This window comes from Mytilus edulis, chromosome 1 (assembly GCF_963676685.1).
Source record: "Mytilus edulis chromosome 1, xbMytEdul2.2, whole genome shotgun sequence".
Classification (NCBI taxonomy): Eukaryota; Metazoa; Mollusca; class Bivalvia; order Mytilida; family Mytilidae; genus Mytilus; species Mytilus edulis.
Genome location: NC_092344.1, coordinates 72,325,319 through 72,352,434, shown reverse-complemented (window position 1 = coordinate 72,352,434; position 27,116 = coordinate 72,325,319). Strand labels below are relative to the sequence as shown.

Below are 27,116 nucleotides of genomic sequence, written 5' to 3'. Positions count from 1 at the left end.
AGGGGTCGGTTATCCCGAACTCCGATGGTTCTGTTTCGTGTGCGTTACCACTGAAGGATGCAGGTCGCCATTTCCGTGCAACTGGCGGAAACCGAATTGATGTTGGCCTTTCATCGTAATAACTTAAGATATCTTTCGGCAGTTCTTGGAGGTCGGGGTCTTTTGGTTTAGACTGACCTGGCTTAGGGACTTTCACACGCTTCCTCATTAATGGTAATTCATCATTGTCTGGATCCTGACCAATCGAATGTAGTTTATAAACATAAGCATATGCCATCATGACTTGATAGTCTTCTCGCAAAGCATCTACCTGCTTACGGTTTGTTTTTGCAACTTTTTCTATCTCTTTCTGAATGCTTTCAATCTCTGTTGAATTGCGCACACGCACATTTTCATTTCTCTGATACACATCAAACAATCTATTAAAACTTAATCCAGTCATTTGATTATGCTGCTTTTCCCAATCTTTCCAATTATAGCGTTTCGATCCTATTTCATCCTCCCGTTTCTTAGGTTTTTGCGGTTTTTGCATCTTTTTCTTGTGTGCAAAATATAACTTGAAGTTTTTTCACATGTAAATCCTTTTTTCTTAAAATTTGTATTCTAATACTATAAAAGTGAAAACTAGTTTCAATTGTTAACTTTATTTTAAGTGGAAAACAGTAATTATCCTGTGTACGGTTGTACATAGCTACTACTAATTACTTTTAATTACGTTTGAAGTCACCTTGTTTTCTACTATGATTAGACAACTTTTTAAATAAACTATTGCTTTCAATAATTTGGCCTGTCTTTTTATATAAACAGTAAAACAACACTGAGCACCTCATGTTGATTAAAGGTGTCCTACATTTAAACAATTTAAAATTCATTATATTCTTACATCATTCGAGCAGAGAATTCGGTGGTAACACTTTTGTGGGTCTGTGACGTTTTAAATCTGTGTGCATTTCCGTTCGGCACAACTTGTAGACACAATAGATAATATTTACCAATGATGATAAAATACTGAACCAAGTTGAGTCTCAAGTTGTTGCTTTCAAGAGTTCAGAGTTCTAAGTTCCACATAAGGAAATGCCTGTTCCAAATTCAGGAATATGACAGTCGCTTTCCATTCGTTTGATGTGTTTGGACTTTTGATTTTGCCTTTTGATAAGGGACTTATTATAACTTTTTCAGTGTAAAGTGAAAGCTGCATCTGAAAGCTATTTTTCACTTAAAATCCCAATGCTTGCATCCTGCTTCGTTTGGCTTTTTTTTTTAGATAATATCAAGGTAAATTCTAATTTTAATGTTTGTCAATTATTCTAATATGACGTGCTTCTTTTGCTTTGTAAATAAACCCATGCTCTTAATCCAATAATTCTTGTTAGCACACACTGCAGAATAATGAATTTTATCAAATTGGCATGCATTATATATATTTCATTATCTTAAAACACATCCAAACTCTTTAAAGATGCACACGTTGTTAATAATTCTTTTATGACTGTAATGTGTTGCATTTGGAAATAGTCCATTGGCCAATTACCGATTTCATTCTGTTATTACACACTTTTTAACTAAATTAAGTCCCTTTGTCAATCGTAGACTGGTTCCATACCGGACATAAATAGCTTTTGCCAATTCAAAGCATGATAAGTTCAAAGTGTTGAATCGGCGGTTAAACTAATTTTTCATGAAAAATAATTTCTGGTGACAAAAGTATTTAGCTAAATCAGAGACATATATACGAAAATATTTAAAAGGGTTTATGGTCCCCAGTTTGCACAGAGATGAAATAAAGACAGTTTTATACACATTCGAATATACAAATCAACTTGCGTTCATAGAATCTACAGAATAAACGGTATGACCTATCAATGCATGTACGTTACATGTACAACGAATAAGGAATAAGTTATAAGTAACGAATAGGTAATAAGGAATAAGTAACGAATAGGGAAAAGGGAATAAGTAACGAATAGGGAGTAGGGAATAGGTAACGAAAAGGGAATAGGGAATAGGGAATAGGTAACGAATAGGGAATAGGGAATAAGTAACGAATAGGGAATAGGGAATAGGTAACGAATATGTAACGAATAGGGAATAGGACATAGGTGACGAATAGGGAATAGGGAATAAGTAATGAATAGGGAATAGGGAATAGATGACGAATAGGGAATAAGTAACGAATAGGGAATAGGGAATAGGTGACGAATAAGGAGTAGGGAATAGGTAATTAGTAACGAATAGGTAACAAATAGGGAATAGGGAATTAGTAACGAATAGGGAATAGGGAATAGGTGACGAATAGGTAACGAATAGGGAATAGGTAACGAATAGGTAACGAATAGGGAATTAGTAACCAGGGCCGTAACTAGCCTCTTTTAATAGTGAGGCAAAATATATTCGCCGAGCGGAGCGAGGCGAAAAATTTTGAGCAAGGGGTCTGGGAGCAGCTCAAGGCCCCCAGAAGCTCTGAGAAAAATAACGCAAAATCGTGCATTCTGAGCGTATTCCAGACTCTTTCTTGCATTGAAACGGCTTAATTAATTTTTAGATATTTTTTTCGACAATCAGGTCCCAAAGCAAAAACAAAGATTCATTGTAATTTAATACTTTTAGGTATTAGAGACAACATTAAAAAACCGATATGTAGGATAAAGCAAAAATCGTAATTCTCATAATTATCAATACCGTATCTGTCTGTCTGTTGTCTTGTATAATGATTAGACTTTGGTGATTTTTTTATGACAAGATTTAAATATAGTGACATTGCAGTATTATACTTTAAGTACTAGTACTGCTTAAGTCCACACTAGGGACCATCTTCACCTTGTTTTACGATCTTTTACGGTCTGATTAATGATTCTTTAAAAGTATTGTTGAAGACCATCCGGCAACTATCAAGATGAAGAGCAGGAACACAAGCTTTGACCATTGATCATTTGTATTTTTTCTATGCATTGACTTTGTGTGCGATTATGTCCCCATACTCCTTTATTATCTGTTAAAGGGTCTCAACACGACTTAATGCAAGTTTTACCTTTCAATGTAAAAGGTCATATATGGCAATACCTTGTTTTTGTTCTTCAAATTATTTGATACAGGGAAATATGTGACCTTATTTTAATTCAAACCATGTCAGCTTTCTAGTTTTATTTACAATAAAACAAACTGTTTTGTATTCTTTGATATCAATTTCAATTATCCTTGCGGAAAGGACAATTTTTTTTGTGTCCACTGAGTAGCATCGCATGTTCTTAAAATATATTTCTCACACAATTCTGGACATCGGTGGACATGCAACATTGCAAAACCACGTTTACAAATGAAAATCAACGTGCAGACTATAGTCATAAAGTAGGACAATAAATGAACAAAAGACAAACCTGGAACACAGAAGTACAAACAATAGACCATTAACTCTGAAAACTAAAAGGAAAATAGAAACATGGATAACGAAAAACATCCAGGGGATACACCAGAGAGTGAAGAGAACTTGCTTCTTGCAAGACACCATCCGTGAAAACAATTTGATATGAAAACAACCTTTTGTTCAATTTTTTTTTTTTTTTTTTTTTTTTTTTTACATGAGGCATTTGCCTCATTTGCCTCAATGTAGTTCAATGTAGTTACGGCCCTGGTAACGAATAGGTAACAAATAGGGAATAGGGAATTAGTAACGAATAGGTAACGAATAGGGAATAGGGAATAGGTAACGAATAGGAAATAGGGAGTTAGTAACGAATAGGTAACGAATAGGTAGGGAATAGGGAGTAGGTAACGAATAGGGAATAGGTAACGAATATAGGGAATAGGGAATAGGTAACGAATAGGGAATTAGTAACGAATAGGTAACAAATAGGGAATAGGGAATTAGTAACGAATAGGTAACGAATAGGGAATATGGAATAATTAACGAATAGGTAACGAATAGGGAATAGGGAATAGGTAACGAAAAGGTAACGAATAGGGAATAGGGAATAAGTAACGAATAGGGAATAGGGAATAGATGACGAATAGGTAACGAATAAAGAATAGGGAATAGGTAACGAATAGGGAATAGGGAATAGGTGACGAATAGGTAACGAATAAAGAATAGGGAATAGGTAACGAATCAAGAATAGGGAATAGATAACGAAAAGGTAACAAAGAGGAAATAGGGAATTAGTAACGAATAGGTAACGAATAGGGAATAGGGAATAGGTAACGAATAGGGAATAGGGAATAGTTAACGAATAGGTAACAAATAGGGAATAGGGAATATGTAACTAATAGGTAACGAATAGGGAATAGGTAAAGAATAGGTAACGAATAGGGAATAGGGAATAAGTAACCAACTTGACGTCCATGAAAAAATGTTCAAATAAAACTGAAAAAAAACGTGTTGAAAAACAAAAACACAACAATTAACGTTTCATCAACTTTGAGTATGATGTATATATACACATGTATACTAAAGCAAAGTGTCCAGACTCCTTCTTTGCATTGGTTATTTAGTTTACATTTAGATGCTAGTAGCCGATTAGACACAGTTTATAATTAAAGATGCATGATGCTTTATATATATAAACAAGTGAGTCTAGTCTAAATTGAAAACTACGTTCCAACCTATGATTGCGTAGGATAAAAACCGCAATTCAGTTTTATACGTGTGCATGTAAAACAAATTTCGTTGTAGAAGGGTCTAAATACAGCACAAACAACATTTTCCAGAAGACCAAAAAAGTGTAAAAAAAAGTATATTTAAACAAAACGCATTTGACTAACAGGTCGAACAACTGATGTTCTTTAACCCTGCGGACTGCCATTGCCGATTGCCAAATAAAATCGATCACAAGATGTATCAAATTATCTTAATATAAATTTAATACTAAACAGAAAACAATAAACTTGTGGCCAAGATGTTATGCCATAAACATAAGGTGTCAATATTTTTTTGTACACCAGATCCGGATCTCGACAATCAATGTCTCTTCAGTGATGTTAGGGATCGAAACGGTATTTGGAAGGACAGATAATTTACCCTCAATTTAAGATAGACTCTTGAATTTTAAGAGTCAATATAGGATGAACGGATCATAAATATATATATATATATGAATAAGTATTTCAACGAACAAATAATTTACAGGCATTTATAGGGCAACAGTCTTTCTTCTACAATATTTGCGTGCCTATAATTAAGAATTGGAATTAACATATCCGTTTGTATTTGTTGGTAACAAAACAGGCTGCCCTCCTTTGAACTCTTTCAATGCTGTCTCGTTGTAAATATTATGGTTCAAAACTGAGCAAGCATAATCTTGATGGTCTTACTATAGACTTGTATGCCTATTCTTTAACTTGGATGTTGAGCTATAATGTTCATGCAGGTTCCTCTTTATGCGGCCTTTCTTACTTGATTTCACACCGTTTTTTTAGGGGTTCGTGTTACTCAGTCATTAGATTTCTAAGTGTTTTGTTGACTTTCTTCACTTTATTGTGACCATATGGTGTTACCAAGTTCTTTTCTTTGACTTGTGAGTTTTGAATGTCCCCTTAGTATCTTCTGTCGCTCTATTTCCATATATTGTATATACAGATTGTGTTACATATACGTTTCCAAATATTGTATATGTGTTACAGATACGTTTCCAAATATTGTTTATTTGTGTTCCAGATACGTTTCCATATATTGTATATGTGTTACAGATACGTTTCCAAATATTGTATATGTGTTACAGATACGTTAGTAGTCCGAATCGTGTTCGAAAAGAAAAAGAAGCGTCATGAAATGGGACTGACCGTCATGGTCCGAATTGCTTTTCTAAATGTTCCGAGTTGTCTTTCAAACTTGACCCGATTAGCATTTTGAATTGTTCCCAGTTGTCTTTTAGTCCAAGTTTAATTGGTTCGAGTGGTGTTTGATAAGTGGCTGTCCGAGTGTCTTTGGTGTTGTCTTTTAAAGTAGTCCGAGTTGTCTTTTATTTGTCATAGTTGTCTTGGCCAGTATTTTAGTTGTTTCGAATTGAATAGAAAAACAATTTGACTACTTATGAAAGCAACACAGACGCGTTTGAAAGTCTGCTCGGACCACTTTTTTATACTTCTATTCAATTTTAAGATTTATAACGTATTTTTTCATGCCATTATTTTTTTTTTTACAATAAATGTAATACAGTAGTTTGAGCAGCCTGGGATATTCGGATGTAACAGAGACATATAATAATTGTGTTATATGTCTCAGCAAGGATTTGTATTTACTATACAAATCCTTGGTCTCAGGTATAATGGATGTTAACGAATAGCCTATTTTTAAATTAATCATATAAACTTATTGACTACTCACTAAACAATAAAGTTCAGAAATTTATACAACTGCAATGAGTTAATTTATTGAGACGATCCGTCAAATTGATACCAAACATTGATCTCGTTATGAATCAATCAGTAGTAACGCCATTAGATTTGACTAGCCTGGTCGTGAGTGTTTTCATGAAGACCATATAGGTACATATAACCAGAGTAACGATGTTGAATGGTGGCATACTTGAACCACCAGACCAAAAAGTACGTAAAGGTAACCTACCACATGCTATGTAAAAAACTGATAAACATATATATATATATATAGTGAAATGCAAATACAAAGTTGAATTGAATATAAAAAGTTGCCCAAGTCGTCTTAACGAGGGTCCGAATTGTGCTGGTCCGAGTCAGCGTGGTCCAAGTTGTCATAATTCCTGCAGCAATTCCTAGGGGTACAACAAATTTGGACAGACAGATCCGTAACATGCACATAATTAATTTCACATTAAGACATTTTCTAGTCTTCCTTTTCAATATCTGATATAATAAAAAAAAAAATGAAACTAAAATTCACAAGAAATAAAGCTATTTAACATACTTTTTACAGATCGAAATTAAAGTTTTAGAGTTGAACTCGAGACCGGAGTACTGTACATAATTTTAGAAAAATTTCCCCGCTAAACTTTTGTTGCCAAATGAAAAGTAGACTCGTACAGTTTCATTTATCCTTAATATCATTTCCCTATTGTTAGATTTCATAGAAGAAGAAACATAATTCATCAAACTTAATACGTGTCAAAGGTAATAAGACAAAATTCTGAGCATGTCACGCCATGTCACAGAAGAAGGAGGTCTTAAAGGCTACATAATTTCACTCACTCACTTCATCATTGACATCAAGTTCATGTATATGTCATGGCGAAAGGTTGAGGAAGATCTTATGGGTACTTTATATGTCAAAATCACGTACAGTGATTTATTTGTTTTTAAATTATGTGCTTCAAGAAGTTCCGTGTTTTCACAAACATGATGATAAATATTTGTGGTTCAAGTACAAGGCCTTGTCCAAATAATTATGACATCTTGGAAGGCTATTATATTTTTTTCTTTTGACACAGCATCAAAGCAAAATATTAAATAGTCTAGTCAAAATAGATGAAAAATGTGGCCAACCTCAAAAAAATTGCAACAGAATTATTTTTGGTATTTTTCAAATCTAAAAGGCTTTCTTTGTAACATACTAAAAGTCTACCAAGATATCTGAGTGGGAAAATGGATTTTTTGGGTGAAAAATAGCAAAATTTGACAAAAATAGTGAAAAACTGGGAAAAGCTTGTTAAACATTCATTTTAGATGATAATAATTTCAAATCAAAAGTTTTACAACAGTTTATACAGTGTTTATGAAATATTATAATAAAAAAATAGTTTTTGTTTTATAAACATGAAATTTTAGGTGAAAACATCCGATTTTTGTTGGAATTTGAGATCTTCAAAGCGTGAATTGATTACCAACAGGACTGGGAAAATATAAATATTGGTAATAGAGGTTCATTTGATAGTTCAGAAAAGACAAAAACCTTTATTCTAATCATTCCAAAACTTTACAGCAATTTTTAATAGGGTAAATGGTGATTTTGGGTAAAATATAGCAAAATTATCAAAAAATCGTTAAAAACTGGAAAAACACCAATTTGGAATTTTAACTGTTTTTAAATCACTCCAAAAATAAAAAAATGCAAATCTTTATAGAATAATAATCAGATCAAACAAAATTTATTGTAAAACAAATTTGTAAATAACTGATTTTGTGTAAAAAAAAAAAAAGAAGCAAAATTTGGCCCAAAATTGACAAAACTAGAAAAAAATGACAAAATTCATATTTTTTTTTTCAGAAATCAATTAAGATCTCAGATAACATTAACTTATATTCTTTATATGAAAAAGTGCAATGCTTAGATTCATACTATTTTAACCAACAAGAGATGTTAAGCGAAAATCATAGATTTGTTGACCATGCATAATGAGGGGTAAAAAGTATCATTGACCAAAACGGATGATTTAAAGTAAATGACAAGATACATGGAAACATTTTTTTTAAAGATTATTCCATAGTTTTCTGTATACAACAAATATCTTTTTATCAGTAAAGTCAGATTCAGCAATGGGAACAGTATTAGAAAAACTCAAACCACAACATTCACCGCATCATACCGACCATTGTGTCTACAGACACATCCTTTGGTGTTGCAGTTTTGCTTACATTTGTATCTTACAATGTTAAAACTTATATCAGTTGCAGGAGGAAGTTCAATCAAAATTGGACGAAGTTTTCCACGTGAAATTTACTAACCATTGTCTGCATGGTCTGTAGGGTCTATGTCAACTTCTTCTTACATCCATTTTTGGCACCGATAATACATTCGCAGACTATGAAATTGCCCTGAATCAAATGCTTCTTCTCCTGCTTTGATGATATCTGCTTTATAAAGCATTATTCATTAAAACTTGACATGCGTTTTCAGATATCCTTGGTTAAGTGTTTTTAAAACATGTCTTTACTTACTTACTTAGTCCTTACTATGCCTTACGGCACATAGGGCAAGGACAAGTTTCCTCCACTTTTCTTAGTTGTTTGCTTTTCTTTCCACTGTGCCCCACGTATATTATATTTTTTCTTTAGATCATTTTCTATGGTGCGTCTTTATGTTCTTTGAGGTCGGCCTCTTTTTCTTTTTTCCTCTGGTGTCTATCTAAGGGCTACCATGGTCATGTCATCAGATGTTTTGCGTATAACATGACCAAGCCACCTCCAGCTTTTTTATATCAGCAAAGTCTCCATGTCCTTGGTGCTGGTCATCTCATGTAGGTCTTTGTTGGAGATTTTGTTTGGCCAGAATATTTTCATTATTTTCCTCAGACATATGTTATAGTAGCTGGAGAGCCTGTTGATATCTTTCTCAGTCATTCTCCGGCACTCTGAGCCATATAGGAGTACAGAAAGGACACAGCTGTTATAGAGCCTGAGCTTGGTCTTATTTGAAAAGGCTGTTGTTTTCCAGATGTTGCCTCGTCTAATGAATGCAGATCTAGCTTTCCCTATTCTGATCTTTATATCTCTTTCCGCACCACCTTCTGTTGTTATACAACTGCCTAGATAATTAAATGAATCTACTGTTTCCAGCTGTTTTCCTTCTATAAATATGATAGGATGTCTTTCTGTATTGAGGTACATTAGCTTTGTCTTTTTGGCATTGATCTTAAGTCCAATAATTTTAGCTGTTTCTTCTAGCTTTTCGGTCTTCTCCTTCATGTGGTCTTTGGTATGGGATAAAAGTTCTAAATCATCAGCATAGTCTGTGCCCTGTGTTACAAAGTGTCCATCTCAGTCCATTGTTTAATACTTTCTGCTGGGGTTGTTCTCATTACCCAATCAATAGCAATTATGAACAGCACAGATGACATAACACATCCTTGTCTTACTCCTAATTTTACAAGGAAACTAGTGTCAGCTTCAGAGTTGATGGTACTTGAGAAATTTGTATAGAACTGCTTGATAAGATGCACTATCTTACCTGGTATTCCATAGTTTCTCAGAACTACCCTAAAGATTTTCCCGGTGTAAGCTGTCAAACGCTTTCTCGAAGTCCACAAAATTTACTAGTAGATTTCTCTGCCACTCATGACACTGTTCTCAGTTGTTACATAGGACCAATATGTGGTCTATGCAGCCTCTACCAGGGGCAGATGCAGGAATTTTCGAAAGGGGGGGTGCTAACCCAGGGCACCCAGGGCAAAAGGGGGGGGGTGCAAAACATATGTCCCGATACAAATGCATTGATCGGCAAAAATAAAGGGGGGGTGCGCACCCCCGGAACCCCCCCCCTGGATCCGCCACTGTCTACCTTTTCTGAAACCAGCTTGTTCTTGTCGTAGTTTCTTATCAACAGCCTTTATAATTCTTGATATTAAAATTATGCAGGAGACCTTACTTGGAATGGATAGTAAGGTGATTCCTCTCCAAATATTGCAGTAAGTGAAGCCTCCTGATTTTGGTATTGTTATGATGTTGCCTTCAGACCAACTGTTAGGAATAACAGCTTGCTCCCATATTTTCTGGAATACTGGGTGTACAGTATCCGCTGCTAGCACTGTATCTATCTTAAAAAGTTCTGCATTTAGTTGGTCTATGCCAGGTGACTTTTTGTTTTTCAAGCTTTTAATGGCTGCCTGTATTTCTTGTTTTGAAGGTGGATCTGTGTCTATTTCAAGGTCTAAGGGTGCCTCAGGAAATTTTTCTAGATTATCTGGTTCTTTTCTATTAAGATCCTCTTGAAAATGTTCCTTCCATCTCAAATATTGATCTCGTTCTGTTGTTAGCATATTGTTGTTTTTGTCTTTAATTGGCATATCAATTTTAGCTTTTTTATCACTTAGTTGTTTAGTTACTGTGGATTCATTTATTTTCGTGGATTGCTGAAAACTTGCAATTTCGTGGATATTTGGTTTCATGGTTTTGCCAGTCTCTGCATACAAAGCCCATTGGTATTATGCTATTCGTTGAATATTTGAATTCGTGGTGCATATGTACCCACGAAACCCACGAAATTAGTTTCCAACGAATAATAATGAATTCACAGTACTTGATAAATCTGTCCCATTCTCTGATTCACCCATTCTTCTGCCACTGGTTAGACCTCCACAAGATTTGACACTTCTCATCAATATTTGTTCTATAGTCAAATCTGTAGAAAGACCACTCCAAAAATGGTCTGTTGTATGTAGTATTGATGAAGAAAAAAATCTATTATCCATTTCTAAAAAGGAACTTTTCATGTCAAACAGTCAAAACAAACAAGCTCGTTGGTTTTCCCGTTTGAATAGTTTTACACTAGTAATTTTGGGGCCCTGTATAGCTTGTTGTTCGGTGTGAGCCAAGGCTCCGTGTTGAAGGCCGTACATTAACCTATAATGGTTTACTTTTATAAATTGTTATTTGGATGGAGAGTTGTCTCATTGGCACTCACACCATATCTTCCTATATCTTATTAACGTGCTTTGTGACAAGCTAAAAGATAATAACATTAGATGTAAGAATGTGACTGGTGATGCAGATTGTGCAAACAGCTTTGGATTGTGCTTTGTCTTTAGTAGTCATAGTAAATGGTGAAGGTACGGATCTATTTGTGTTACTTATTCATCATGTTAATCAGCAGTGCAAACGGGTTATTTTTAAATCTGAATAAATGACAATCAACCAAAAAAAATGAAAATATGGAACATAAAACAGTCTAAAGGATTTCTTGGGGATGATGTTGCTTTTGCATTCTATAACAGGTTGTGACTCATCATCTAGGCTTTTTGGAATAAGCAAAGGACTTCCATTAAGATCAAGTTTTCATGAATAAGCCGGCTTCATTAAAGCAGATATCATCAAAGCAGGAGAAGAAGTGCTCACATGTTTATATGGAGGACTTCCTCTAGAAGGACTTTACATTCTTCTCTTGAGAAAATTCAAATCTATAGTTATTACTGGAAACACATTGGTTCAGGTGAAAAGTTTACCACCAACATCAGATTCAGGGCAATTTCATAGTCTTCGAGTGTATTATCAGAAGAAGTTGACATAGATCCTACAGACCATGCAGACTATGGTTGGGAAATCAAACATGGAAAACTTTGTCCAATTTAATGGAACTTCCCCCTGCTCCTGATAAGCTTCTTAACATTTAAATATTAGATGCAACTGTAAACAAACTGTGACACCAAATGATGTGTCTGTTGAAGACAAATTTAGCTTTTTTTACCTAAAATCAGTTTTTTACTATTGTTTTACAATGAATTTTGTTTGATCTGATTATAATTATATTAAGATTTCCGTTTTTCTACTTTGGAGTGATTCAAAAACAGTTAAAACTCCAAATTGGTGTTTTTCCAGTTTTTAACGATTTTTGATTGATTTTACTATATTTTACCCAAAATCATCATTTACCCAATAAAGAATTGCTGTAAAGTTTATGAATGATTAAAATAAAGGTTTTGTCTTTTTTAAAGAATAAAATGAACTTCTATTACCATTTTTTATATTTGCCTGTCTGTTTTGGTAATCAATTAACACTATGTAAATCTCAAATTCCAACAAAAATTGGATGTTTTCACCTAAAATTTCATGTTTATAAAAAAAACTATTTTTTTGTTATTTCATTTCATAAACACTGTATAAACTGTTGTAAAACTTTTGATTTGAAATAATTATCATCAAAAATGAATGTTTAACAAGCTTTTCCCAGTTTTTCGCTATTTTTGACAAATTTTGCTATTTTTCACCCAAAAAAAGTCATGTTCCCACTCGGATATCTTGGTAGACTTTTGGTATGTTACAAAGAAAGCCATTTTGAATCGAAAAATACCAAAACAAATTCTGTTGCAATTTTTTTGAGGTCAAATGCTATTTTGACTAGACTAAAAATAGCCTTCCAAGATGTCATAATTATTTGGACTAGTACAAGCCCTGTTGTGGGAATCAAGGTCCATTCGCCCTGATTCACGTTCGCTGTATAGTACCTGTTCACCCTGATTTTAATTTTTATTCTTATTATTGTTTAGTCGCACAATTTTAAGCATTTGAACAAAATATGTTATAGTTTGTTGAAAAATTGACAAAATATTTATATTGCCGCAATCAATTTATCATTTACCCTTTGATTTGCAGAGTTGAATACTGGAATACAATGTATTTATCTTTATTGATATTTGCAAGGATTTGTATACTAACTACACAAATCCTTGATATTTGTTAACAACATAATTGTATTCAGTCAATCAGGAATGTATACAGTATAACTGAGACTAGTTGCAGAGTATAATAAGAAATGAACTTGTACATGTAAATCCATTTCATGATTTACAGTTCGTACAATGCCCTGAATATTAATATTTTTTAGTAGGGCGAACGGACCCAATACCCTGCAGAGCTCCAGATAAGCTGCCTATTTGCGTGATCACGCAATACAAATAATAAAAAACCCAATGCAATTGCACATTGCAGGGTTCAATAACCCAATTAATTCAAAGGAAAACCCAATTATATGCCAAAACCATGAGTTCTCAACCCTTTTATTGGCTACCATTTGCGTTATTTACCCTTATCTGTTTACAGTCGTCGCGTAAACTATTTTTATAATATTTATAATTGGAAATTTCCTTTCGTTCTAAAAATAGATCCCTGCATCATGTAACTGAAATGGGTCCCTGTTAGAGTTTTTCGTTGCTCAATAGGTACACATGTTTTTGAAAACATTTCGATCTTCTCTACGTTTATCCAATTAGCGTGTCATGCAGTCAAATTTTGTTCGCATTGCTCGGGATTTATCATAACATACATTGAATTAAAACGAAAGTGAATGTCCGGTAAAAATATTGAATAGAAGCATGTTTCCTGCTTCTTTTGAAAAGCTGAGGGAAAGTTATGATGATAACAAGACTCAGTCAGTGTTTTTAGGAAGCGTCCATCGAGCGTATCTTAACGAGAACATTGCTGATAAAAATGTGGTTTCCTCAAAAACTAAATTAGTTGGAAAAAGTGAAAGGCCAAATCAATTATTACATGATAAAGCATCAGAAACCAAAAGTTCTAATGAAAGACAACTAAACCCAGATTTATGAAAATTGGAATAAAACAAAAACATTCAAGTATAATTAGAGTTTATATACTATTTTTTTTTCTTCATTTTACGGTTAATTAATGAATACACACACAGGCACTGGTCTCAGAATTTATTATATAAAGGTATAAGACGAGTGCCTGTGAATACACATATATCCGTTTTGTATTAGTTTATATGAGAAAATACAAAACTGGCAGAAGGTTTGAAACGGAACATAAATTAAACCTACAATTGCTCCTCAGTGAATAAACCAAATGAAACAGCTAGCAAATAACCCTAACCCTAACTCAAAACCAAGTAAAACAGCTAAACAAAGAAAGAAACATATTTAAGATGGAAAAAAATCTGGGGTTGATATTCCCTAAATATTCAATATTGTGTTGATGAAAAAAACCAATATATTAAGGAGCTTGGTGGTGAAAAATCCAATTTGATATTAACATGAGGGGTGAATATGAATTGATAATGCAATTAAAAAACTTTATCATCCAATTGTATAAGAAAATGGTGGGTAAAAAACCCAATTTGTGAATTCTTATCTGGAGCTCTGGACCCTGTTGTGGTCTTGGAGAGTGTGATGGTACAGCCGTGGATTTTTTTCTCTCTATAAGTTGGTGCCATTTTAAGTAAAAATACCAATTTTCAGAAAATTCTGCTGTTCTATCATTGTGTTCCTTACACAGGTCTTTCTCAGCAACTACAGGTCAAAGTTTCACCTGGTTATGCCATGTTTACATGTATAATGCTTTAAACATTCAACTTCTGTTTTTCAAACAAATGAAATTTTCCTCAAATACATGTACATGTATATCATTGTGCAGGGCTATGCCCTGATACTCTGACAGTGAGCTTCTCATTTATTACTGATCTTAAAAGGATGGTATGTGATTAAAATATCCCAAAACTTTTCCAGGTAAAACGATTTATGCAGAATAAGTGATAAGTTAAATTACCACATATATGCAGAGTGCAGACTAGTAACTGATTTTTATAACTCCTTGAAATATGCCTCAAGGAAAGTTTTGGATCATCTTAGTACTAATTCAAAGGCTACCATTCAAAGTATCATTGAAATTGATGGCACGACTCCTTGAATTAGATAATTCATAAATTTTGGAGTACATCTGGTCTGCTTGAAGGAATAAATAAAATGCTTGTGTGTTTTTACCCCAGGCTCTAGACACTGGGAGTTTCTCGCTACATTGAAGACCCATTGGTGGCCTTCAGCTGGTGTCTGTCTATGGTCGGGTTTTTGTCGCTTTGACACATTCCCCATTTCCTTTCTCAATTTTATTGCAGTGTTTTATATGATAATGATATGGTATAAATTGAATGAATTGAAAACTCTTTTATAAAATAAAAAGGTTTAGACAATGTTGTTGTTATTTATTCATTCAACATTTTGTGCTGTCAACATGAAATTAAATTTGTTGATTTTTGTTGATTGCCTAGTAATATTATTTTCAAAAGTCCAGAAAAATATGACTCCCAGTTTATGTGATGACTTTTGAATGATTGGGCAATTTAATGTTTATCATCACATGTCATAATTTTCATTTGTAAAATATTGACTGTCCAGAGCATATCATGACAGCTGTAAGTTGAGAATCTTGTGAAAGATTGTAAGCCCAAATATTAATGAAAATATTTATCAATCACATTTTGATTAATTGATAAAGAGGTAATTTTCATCCTTAACAAATTGGTGGTGAAAAACCCACTGCTGATCACTAGCTGGCCATGTGTTGTACAATTGCAATCAATTAATCCATTAGCTGTCTTTCTACCTTTTAGATTTCATTTTTTAATCAAAGAATATAAAAAAATCTTCCATTCATTCCTACCCTTAACCTACCGAATGGTAAAAATTGATTATCTTGTGATAAATAAAAAGAAAAAAAATCAGCTGAGTGATGAGGCAACATCCTTAAATGAAAAATCATCGTAAAAGGATAACACAAACAGACACAAACATTTCTAGTTTCATAGATTTGAATGTTTAATCCATGGATGTTTAAAGTTGCTGTTGTATTTATTTCATTTTAAAGTCCTCAGTATTAGTCTTGGGTTGTTTTGAAAATTTCTATTTTTCTTGTCAGTTGCCATCTTTGTTTTACAATGTACCTGTGAGACTTGTAAAAAACAAGTTGCCTTCCTTTTATTGATTCTGCTAGTGATTTGACTTCGCAATGAAGTCAGTCGGTCGGCAAGTTTTTACGATTTTCAAAACTCCTTGGCGACTTAAATCGTCATTTCAACGGCAAGATTATGGCCTGGGCTTGTAAGTAGGCTTTAGGGGAATATCATATCAATTATCCATGAAAATAAAATTTCCCTTTATTCATTAGAATCAATAATTAATCCAGAATTCTTTTGTTGTTTTCACTTTTTGTATAATTTAACAAATAGCCTTGTATGATGTTTATCCCTTGATTTTTTAACATATCTCTTTTTTTCAGCTGATTATGAAGTTTATACACTGCTTGGTTGTATTGGTGGCTTTAAGCCTGACCTGTTGCTATGGAGATAAAGAACATGATGATGATTACATTGATCCCTTTGACATGGTTAATTTTGATCCAGTCACAAAGACTATGAAGAATAAGGTAGCTTTACCATGGATAATGAGGACATCAAAGGGACAGTATAAAGTTTGAAATTATGAATTTTTAGTTCTTAAAGCTGCTATTTTGAATGCTAGTAAGATAATACAAATAAAACTATTTTATTTATTTACAAAAAGGATAGATATTAGCTATGACTGTGTCCCTTTTTGTCCTATAGCATCTCAAGTATTCAAATAGTTATATCCAGAAATTGACCTTGAAATCACCAATTTCATAAGTGTCATTGTCATCCATGTAGGATTGAGAGAAAAAATGAAATACTAAAACATGACTAGATATCAAAGGAAACCCCAATTTAAAAAAAACAACAATACATGTATATAAATGAATAGTTAAATTATTATTTTTTTTTAGGAAAACAAAGAAAAGGAAGAGAAAAACCAAGAAAATAAAGTCCCAAAGAATGAAAAGCTCATGAAGGATGAAAAGGTCTCACAGGAGGAAAAAGTCACAAATGATGAAAAAGTCACATCAGATAAATTGGTCCACGACATCCCTCCTGTATCTACAACACATTCACCACAAGTTACAAACAAAAAGCGAGAAGATCAGAAGCCACCAGACAGAAATCCTGGTTCTGTCTTGTTCAGAAAATTTGTTAAAAAGTTGATTTCATATTTTCAATCAAAGGTTAGCAACAAAAAAGATCAAGTAAAAAGTAATTGTCTGCCTGTTTGTCTGTCCCACTTGGGGTTTAATTTTTTGGTCAGGGTAGTTTTTGATGAAGTTGAAGTCAAATCAACTTGAAACTAAGTACACATGTTGCTTAATAATACTTGAAGTTATGATATGATCTTTCTTATTTTTATGCCAAATTAGAGTTTTCATTGTCGACTGAATATAGAAAATGATAGTGTGAGTGGGGCATTGGTGTAATATGGACACATTCTTGTTAATTATTATAATATATGTACTTTTTTGTGATAAATAATTTCTTGTGACCAATTATGAATAGTGATGAATGGATTTTTCAAATTTTAATTCACATTAGAAAAATAAAAGTTCTAACTTATAAAGTAGACTTTCACATAATAAAATACATGCCTAGTTATATCTTACTATGTCTTAATTGCATTTATTGGTGATTGCAATCAAAGAAATTGTAGTTTTAGTAGCAACCTCTTATTTTCTAGGCACCAGATACCACACAAGAATATCATGTATGGGTCAAATTATCCAAGGATCAGTATGGTGTTTTACAAAAGTTTGCAGACGGCAATTCAAATATTCATGATGCTCAAGAAATCTTAGTCAGTATGATTACTGATGTGACGAGATCTAATGTTGGAACTGCTGCTAAATTATCCATGTGGTTTGAAGAAAAGACAGGAGCTTCACTTGACAATGTCTTAAAGGTAGAATAACCATTTTAATGTATTCCTAAAGTTATTGTAAAAGCTCTTATGTTTATATTAATGACCAGTAGACAGTAACAAGTAATAGAAGTACAATAAAAAATTTGTATCCCAGATACTTATTTGATGTTAATGTAAGATCTTGGTTGTTTCTGGTGAATTCTTCCACAATTTGTTTAGGCTTTGAATAATATAGATCTTGACACATTGTATGTTTTGAATCATTTAGAACTGCATGTTGACTTTAGAATGACTTTTTTTTGTTTTATGTGTTATTGACTGACTGTCTAATGAATTCTTACTTCATCTTCCTATATAAAAATAATGAGATGTGGTATGATTGTCATTGAGACAACTATCCACCATTGTTAAATCAAGTGGATGTAAGCAATAAAAGGCAACAGTAGGATCTTGAACAATGAGAAAAATCTATACTGATTGGTTGGAACATAAAAGACCCGACATTAAAAATACGAAACAATTCAAATGAGAAAACTAATGGCCTTATTCAAAACAAAATAATTTATGGAAAAAAAAAAATGATCATATTATTAATTTGATTATAGTTACATTAATTTGGCTATCATTGATTGAATGGTCCATTGATTTATTTTTCCTGTCCTGTAATTTTAGTTTTTTGACTATTTCAGATGGTAACTATAATGAGTTTAATATCGATGGTACTGTACATGGAGATTGGCTTACATATTTCATGGAGGAGACGAGTTACACAGCTGATAATGCTAGCCTTTGTTATAAGTATACCAATGACTTGGTATGAACTTTATCAGGTAAAATTAAATTTGTAATTGATTGGTTATCACTGTATTTAGTCATCACTCGCAGCATGAATCATTTTTTCAAGCAACTGTAGGGGACATTTCTTAATTTTCATAAACACAACATGCCTCTGGGGAAATAAAAATGGTGGGTTATGTCAATCTATCCATCTTGTAAGTACTCTCACACGTCAAATTCTTACCAGATTTTTATATAAAAATCTGTACCATAGTTTTATTTCAGCCTTAGCTAATAGTTGCAAAATTAAGGTAACATAAAAACAGAGAGCTTCCAGTCAATGTACAACTAAGAACCAACGATTCAATATGAAAAGAAAAGGAAAAGACCCACTGAGATTGATTTTATACTCTATATTTGACCTCTTTTAGGCTCTTTAATTGTCAAGATCAAGGCACATTACTATTTCAGATGGTAACTATAATGAGTTTAATATCAATTACTTTAAATTTTATCTAACCATATTACATATTATGTTAATTAATTGCAATACATTACATGTTATTACAAAAATTTATGTTATTAAATAATTTATGTTATTAAATAATTTATGTTATTAAATTAAATAACAATAAATTACATCTTATTACATTAAATTACAATAATTATCATGTTGAATTACAATAAATTACATGTTATTACATTGAATAACAATAAATTACATGTTATTACATTGAATTACAATAAATTACATGTTATTACATTGAATTACAATAAATTACATGTATTTACATCAAATACATATTACATTGTATTACATTAAATACATGTTAGTCCATTACATTAAGGTAGATGGGGTGTCTAAATTATAATCCATAGAATTTTTTCATAATTTGCCAAAATGTAGTTTATATAATGCTTTTTTAAAAATAATAATAAAAATAATGGGTCACCGGGCTTATTTCCACGCTACACGGTGTTCAAAATTGACAAATTTTGTATAGATTATGTATGGAAAATCCAATTTTCTGCAATAAAGCGTTATCTACACCATAGAATTTTGAGATAACATATGAGAAGATGGCTTTAATAATATGCTTTTAGTTAAGAAAAAGAAACAATGGGGTCACCGGACCCGTTTTCTTGCTACATAATAAAATAGGTAAATTCCTAACACATTCTATTGTAAAAGTACCTTAATCTGAATTATCTGCCCTTTCATTTGAGTTGCCTCCCCGTATGTGGCAAAGTTGGAAAAAAATTGATCAGACAAATGTTTTCGGTTTTTGGTAAAATACAACCACAAATATGATAAAACATGTCATTTTCTATACTGAAGTGGAAGTTCTTACACATGAATTACCCACTACTCTAAAAATTTGCACATTCTATTAAAGATCTAGACCTTGTTTTCTGGTATTTCCAAATCCAAATTACATTTTATTTCATCACATTACACATTAAATTTAATGAAAAGACTTCCAGAAATTTAATAACAGGGGGTCTGACAATTTTCTTTTTATTTATTTTTACTGAAAAGGTAGCAATTTAGAAAAAAAATGAATTTATTGTTTTTATTCAGACAGCTCAGATAAACCAACAGACTGTAACAATGAAAGAGGCTCCAAAGGAGTGTGTTCAGGATATGGATAAAGAGGACTGGCTGACATTCTATACACATGCCTTCAAACATATATTTACGTTCCAGGAGGACAACTGTCAGAAGTACTATGAACACATGTTGATTGATCCTTTGCTTAAAGTTACTCCTACAAAGGTCAGGGTTTGGTTAAAAGATTAACATATGATCCATATAGCATTGTCATCAATTTGATTTTGATAGATAAGGGATATTCCAAAATTAAATGTAAGAGGAGTTTGAATGGCCCTTTTTTCTCTAAACCACTATCTGTACAATTTTATTTACAAATGAACTGCATAATTGTGTGTGAAAAGTTGTTATAAACCTGTCTACTCCTATATTTTAAAGTGTGGTGGCTTCCAACATCCCTGCAATATTCCTAAAATTAAGTTGTATACCATATTAAAAAGTTTTTTAGAATGAATGGTAGGACATTAATTAACTATCCAAGTGTTGTTGTTTTTAAAATGAATCTTTTCTAACTGTATTAAACAATCTTTTGAAAATAGGCACTATTTTGCGTATTAAAATGTGTATGAAAAAAATGATGTACAAGATATATATTAGTGAGACAGCAATCCAAATGACCTTTGATATCAATACATGTATATTATCTTCAGCAAAGTATATGAAAACTAGTTTCCCTTGAACAGTTGTATTTAAATGTACAGTTCATCTTGGAATGTAACAGCCAGTTTCTTTTCCAGTTTTGCTAGTTTTAAAAATTGTGCATGCAAATAAAATGCTCCAAAATGTTGTAGTATTTGATATATATACATGTATTTGATTTAGTTGTTTAATTTCAGGCAATAGCTGTGACATTTGTCAGGTTTTTCTTATCTCCCTTGAAGGATATTGGGACAGCATTTAGTGAATTCATGAGAGCTTTATTAATTGACTTACCAGTAACTTTATATCCAGTTGCTATAGTAACACTTTCGATGTTCTTTTTCTTGTTTTTGTTTATGTGGTTTGGATACAGTATCAGACTTCCATTTTGGATGTCCATTGAACCAAGTCCTGTTGTCATGGTAGCAGGAGGAGGTACAACAGATAATACTCAGGCCATAGAGGATGTGAAGAAACAGGTCAGATCATTAAATTAAAAAATTATTAACAAAGTTGAGTAGAGAATATAGATTGCCATGCCTTCATTTGTTTTCCTTCAGTTTGTTTTTCCATTATATTTTGATGTTACATAAAAAATATAGGATATTCCATATCATAGATGTTGAGCTACAAATAGGAGAAATGATATTATTTCAGCGTTAAAATCATAAAAAGTAATAAATATCAAAATGAGGAGACATGGTAGGAAATATAATATTCAAATGAAATGGATATAAGCAATTATCGGCCTCGTGACCCTTTAGCTTTTAACAATGAGAAAAAAATAAGGTCTTCTGCAATAAAAGGCCCAGAGATGAAAAATGGGAAATGATTCAAATCAGTAAAATGGCTTAACTTTAAACAAAACTATTTACAAAAAAGAAATTTGACCGACATGAACCAATGACGACTGAACTACATGACTTGGGACAGGCACATAACATCAACACTATATTTTTTTGTATGCTAATAGCATGAATATCTTAAGTATGAAATAGCTTAAAATTCAACATGTTTAACTTGCTCAAACTTATAATTATTTGAATTGTTATTTCAGTTGGACGCTTTAGTAGGTAGTATAGAAAACTCAGAAACTCGCATGGCAGACGAATTAAAAAGAATGGGAGAAATACAGACAAGATCAATAGAATATACGGCTGCTGCCATGACGATTAACGTTCCTCCTCCAACTCTTCCTTCATCTCAGTCAGCTATTGTCTTTAACAGAAGTGACATAAGTTTCGAATCTTCAACAGAAACTGAGATAAAATCTCCAATTCCGTGTTCAGACGATTCTTTTTCTGTTACTGAGGAAGTTGTGGTATGTCAGGAATCAGTGACAAAAGTGATGCAGCCAAGTGGTGCAACACCAGTAGATAATATTGGTCCTAATTCATGATTATTGTGATTATTGTGATGATTTATCATTTCATCTAAAATGTCTCATTTTCATCTAGATATCAAATAGAAAGATGTGTTATGTGTAATAATTTATTGTGTGTGAGATTATTTCATAATTAGTTCACTCTAGTATGCATGTGTTGTATATTTTTTGTTTCTAATAATTCTACCCATTTCTAGGGGAGACAACTTTGTTGGTTTGGAACTTCTTAAGCAAAAGTATATTATATACAGATGAATTCCTTCAATAGAAACAAGTAGCAATTGATAAAGGATATGATTTTTTGTTAGCAACAATGTTTTTGGCAGATATTCTTCAATAATGTGAAAATGTATTCCATATCTGCTTATATGTCTTGAAAGGGCCTCAATGTCATAGTGGTCTAAGTAGGTGAACTACTGTATCAATAGCCAGTCAACACTGAAGTTGTGAATCCTGCACAGGGCAGGTGCACTCATCGTCAATCTTAGTTGACTAGGATTTTCAGTTTTCCTACTACATGTATAGGTTGATTGTTTTCTCTGTGCACTCTGACTCCTTCCACCAATAAAAACCTACCGCCATGTATAGCACAATAGTTTTGAAATCGGTGTTAAATACCAATCTATTAATATATTATAAATTTGTAACATGACATCATCAGTGCATTTCTGCTGAATGTCAACATTTAATGATAATGTCATGACTACAAATAAAGTGCTATTTTGAAATCCTACAGTTATACAGACTGTTTTCTTTGCCCCTACAGATACTTTGCTTATATTTTGATTGTAATTATATAACAGCATGTTATAGTTTTTTTTTTACTAATTTTACATGGAATAATGGCTTTGGACTTCAATGAAATGTTCGAAGTTCAACATGTTACAATATTTAGAATATTTTTACATGATATTTTTTCCTAATAGACCCAGCATAAGCTATTGTCCTTTAGTGAAATTTACCTTTAGCTTTATCCTCTTGACTTTTGAAACACAGTACATTGTATTATTTTTCATGTAAAATGTAAATGCAGGGATCTTGTTGTACATTACCATGATTACTTTTTGTATTTGTTGATATAGACGATTTCTGATATTTTTTATGTATAGGTTAAATACCCAATTTAATGTATGCATAGTGGATATTTTTTCTTCTGAATTATTCTGAAATGGACTCCTTAGTGTGTTTTGGTTATTTGTGTCTCTACTTTTTTTTTGGAGAAATTTGACCTATTTATAAAGTTAAGATTCGAAAATCATTATTGAATTGAAAGGAAAACCTAAAACTATCTAAATATAAAGAAGATTTTAAATTTTTGAGAGATATTATTTACATTAATAGCTGTAAAATAAAAAATAAATAAGGTTAACATTCTCCTTTTTTGAAAAGATAAAATTTTGTTGATTTTCAGTGAAATCCAGTTAAATATTATTTCACTCTGAATTTAAAAAAAATGTATGTAAAAGTTTTCTATGGTGCCAAAATCAGATTCTTAAATTAGTGAATGATTCAGTTCTTGATATATGTATTTGAATGTATTCTTGAGAACACGATTATTTTATTGCAATCCCAGGAAAAAGATAGTGCTTTTTATGTATGTTTGTATGGTTAATAATGTGACGTGCTTTTTATGTATGTTTGTATGGTTGATAATGTGACAACTATCCACCAAAGACAAAAGGATAATATGTACAGTCGAAGATGGCCTGTAACGAGGATTTTCTATATGTTCCTCCTAACTAGGAGCACCAACGTAATATATGGTCTGAAGAAGCAACACAATGTATTGGAACAGGTTATTGTTAGATTGTCTACTCTGTTTCCCAGATAGGTCCTGGCAGGTCTTATCAGATAGAAGTAACCTTACCACTCAAAATTGTCTTTAAAGAAGTGAAATATTATTTAGTCTTGTATATGCTGCCAGTAACAATGAAAGATGTATTTTTTTTTTCTTAATTAACTTTGTAAAGTTCAAGTTTTATAGTATTTTTTCCACTAGAATATAATCCCTGTAGTAGTTTCTCTTAATCTATATAAAGATTCAAATTTTCAATGAAATATGAGATACTGACTGAAATTGTTTAACAGTGATGCCTAAGATCGATATTAGTGTCAAAGAACCATAGTTGTTCACATCCTTGTGCTGTGATCTCTGGTGGATAATTGTTTCATTAGCAACCATACCAAATCTTATTTATCTACAAGGTGAACTTGTGCACAGTAAAATTATATATTTTTTTTCTACAATTTAAAAATTGTGCCATATGCATGTACATGTGTACTTAGTATTGTGTTAGATATTATGAACCTTTTTTTATGTTTTGTTTAGAAAGAAGTGATTGATGAATTTTGTATATTTTATTCACATTTGTTACAGTGATAAAAGTTTGCAATTATATATTTGTTTTTCTAACAATGTATACTTTATAATATTCTGAACAACTGTTTCAGGCGATAGTAAAATTGTTAACAAAAAGAAAAAAAATGTATTGTCTTATTTTCCTGCCAGTTTATAACGGTGGGAAACAATGCCTGTTCTTGATGAAGTGCAGAAGAAATGGATATGGTGTATTAATTCACACCACAAAATCCCTACAAGCACTTCAAACCCCGAGCAAAGACATAGCTCTTTCGTTGTTGTTCTTCATCTGAAAGTCAAATTCAGACCTTCAACATTGAGCGAAAGTTCACATCTCTCTGACAGTTCAAGATGACTTATTTAAAGATGTCTGGAAGGTATTCTTTACTATATGTCAATAACACTAAGATGTAGTGTACTAAGGTGGTACCCAACACATTCACTAAAATTAATTTGGCTCGTTTAATTTTCATAAAATTTTGCCAAAGTATTTACTTTGACACTTTAACAAAAATATAAAAATTAAAAAAAATTTGAACCAACCGTTTTGTCAGAAAAATTACACTGGTTATATAGCAATTTGACAAACACCAATTTTGGTCATTGAGAAGCTTAATATTCTTTTTACAACACAACGTAATTAAAACGTTAAGCCGACTTTACAGAGTTATCTTCCTGTAGTGTTAGGTACCACCTTAAGGTAGCACAATACAAAGATTTTATAACTCCAACTCCCAAGTTTTAAAATGCTGTAACTTTCTTAATAATGCTTGAAAATTTATAAAAGTGGTAGTTTTGGATAGCTAACAGATTACTCTTTCATATAAATGCAATGTTAGTATTATGCAACAATTATGTAACCAATTATAATGTTAACTTGTGTCTAAAATATTTTCCACCTAATTTCCACTTTCAAATGAAATTAGCTTCTGCATAGGTATCCTTAGAGGGTTGATTTTATTATATGTTGTTCCTTTGGCCATTATCTACAAAAGGGTGTCTCAGATTTCAGATAGAATGTATAGAACAAATTTTACACCTAATCAAACATTATCTTCTTTTATGTGGTTAGGATGTTTACACTAATTAGAGATTTATGAGAGAATGGAATGCAATAGAGACAATCTGAGACACCCTTTTGAAGCCCATGATGTGTTGATTAAGATTTCGTTAAAATTTTCAGTATAGTTAAAGAGATGATAGAGCTAAATTCATTCAAGTGAACTTGCCCAGATTTTGCCACTAATTACATAATAATTGATTACATAATGATTGCATAATAAAAATATTGCATTCTTTTAAAAGATTAATCTTTTATCTTTCTATATATACCTCTTTTATTATTTTCTATGCATTCATAAGAAAGTTACAGCATTTCAAAGGTTAGTGATTGGAAGTAAAAAAATCTTTGTATTGTGCTACCTTAAGTTGCATAAATGTGAAAATATACAAACACAATTTCTAGACATCTTACCAGTTTGACACTCTGATTGAATGAAATCAACTGCTATGAGTACGAGTTATACCTCAAAATAATGATAGGCAATACCAGGGCAAAAAGATACATTACATGACCATTGCCAAAAGAATATAAAGTGTGTATTGTGAACTTAATTTAAAATTGAACAAATTGTGTTGTACCAAGCAAAAAATATTTAGTCATTATTGTGAATTGAATTAATTCCCTTTGTCTATAAAATCATGAACGTGAACCTTGGTTTGTCTCAAATTTTGTTTCTTTTAATTTAATAGTTTTTGAAGGTTAGACTTGCCTTGATGGTTAAAGAAAAAAATCTTCACATTTTATGATGAATGAAATAGAGCAGTATTGTATTTACTGACAAGCTACTTTTTTCATGCTCTGGTTAAAGTCAAAACAAAATTTGGACAAGTTTCTCATATAAACTTCCATCATAAATGTTTTCAATGTGCACAAAATCTCATGGAAGTTGATGCATTCATGAAATATTCTTTGAAAATACACTAGATAAATGCAACTATGCACATTTTTAAACCCAGAAAAACGTCACATTGAAAAGATTGGGGATAATAGATCCGCTGATTTCATGGGCGTCATTTCACTGCTTTATTTTGTGTGTTTTTCCAAAACACAAGTGGAAAAGTGGTTTAGACATAACTAACCAGCCATTGCCTACAATAATTTGATTGCAGTGTATTTATGATTCCCAAAACAAACAAACCCACAAAATATACAGAACTAAAGACTAAATAAATGTAACCCAAGTGAAAATTGCTGCTAGTAGATAGGATAGAGGTGAATTGCAACCATATTCTGGAGATTTATTAATTTGTTTTTGTCCTGAATATGCATTAAATATTAACCACAGTGGATTAAGCCAACAACAAGCAGTATATTACTAAATGGTCACCAATGTTCCAAATGTTTAGTATCAATATCTTTTAGTTTCTGTAATTTTATCAGATATTTACTTTTCACTT

General features: G+C 32.1%; 1 protein-coding gene across 1 annotated transcript; it reads left to right on the top strand.

Annotated features, from left to right (window-relative positions):
- Positions 1–6,933: 6,933 nt before the first annotated feature.
- Positions 6,934–24,782, top strand: LOC139489337 (chloride channel CLIC-like protein 1). Its single transcript, XM_071275649.1, has 9 exons — positions 6,934–7,077; positions 16,402–16,548; positions 16,924–17,199; positions 17,703–17,924; positions 18,575–18,715; positions 20,245–20,439; positions 21,111–21,392; positions 21,971–23,918; positions 23,999–24,782. Exons 2-8 carry the CDS (start codon positions 16,408–16,410, stop codon positions 22,310–22,312), a joined length of 1,599 nt encoding a protein of 532 aa, XP_071131750.1. The 5' UTR covers positions 6,934–7,077; positions 16,402–16,407; the 3' UTR covers positions 22,313–23,918; positions 23,999–24,782.
- Positions 24,783–27,116: the final 2,334 nt, after the last annotated feature.

Excerpts from the sequence above, each read along its gene's own strand:
- LOC139489337 (XM_071275649.1), top strand. The coding sequence starts at position 16,408 with ATGAAGTTTATACACTGCTTGGTTGTATTGGTGGCTTTAAGCCTGACC. Across the intron at positions 17,200-17,702 it reads TTTCATATTTTCAATCAAAG|GCACCAGATACCACACAAGA; the intron begins GTTAGCAACAAA and ends CTTATTTTCTAG. Across the intron at positions 20,440-21,110 it reads TTAAAGTTACTCCTACAAAG|GCAATAGCTGTGACATTTGT; the intron begins GTCAGGGTTTGG and ends GTTTAATTTCAG.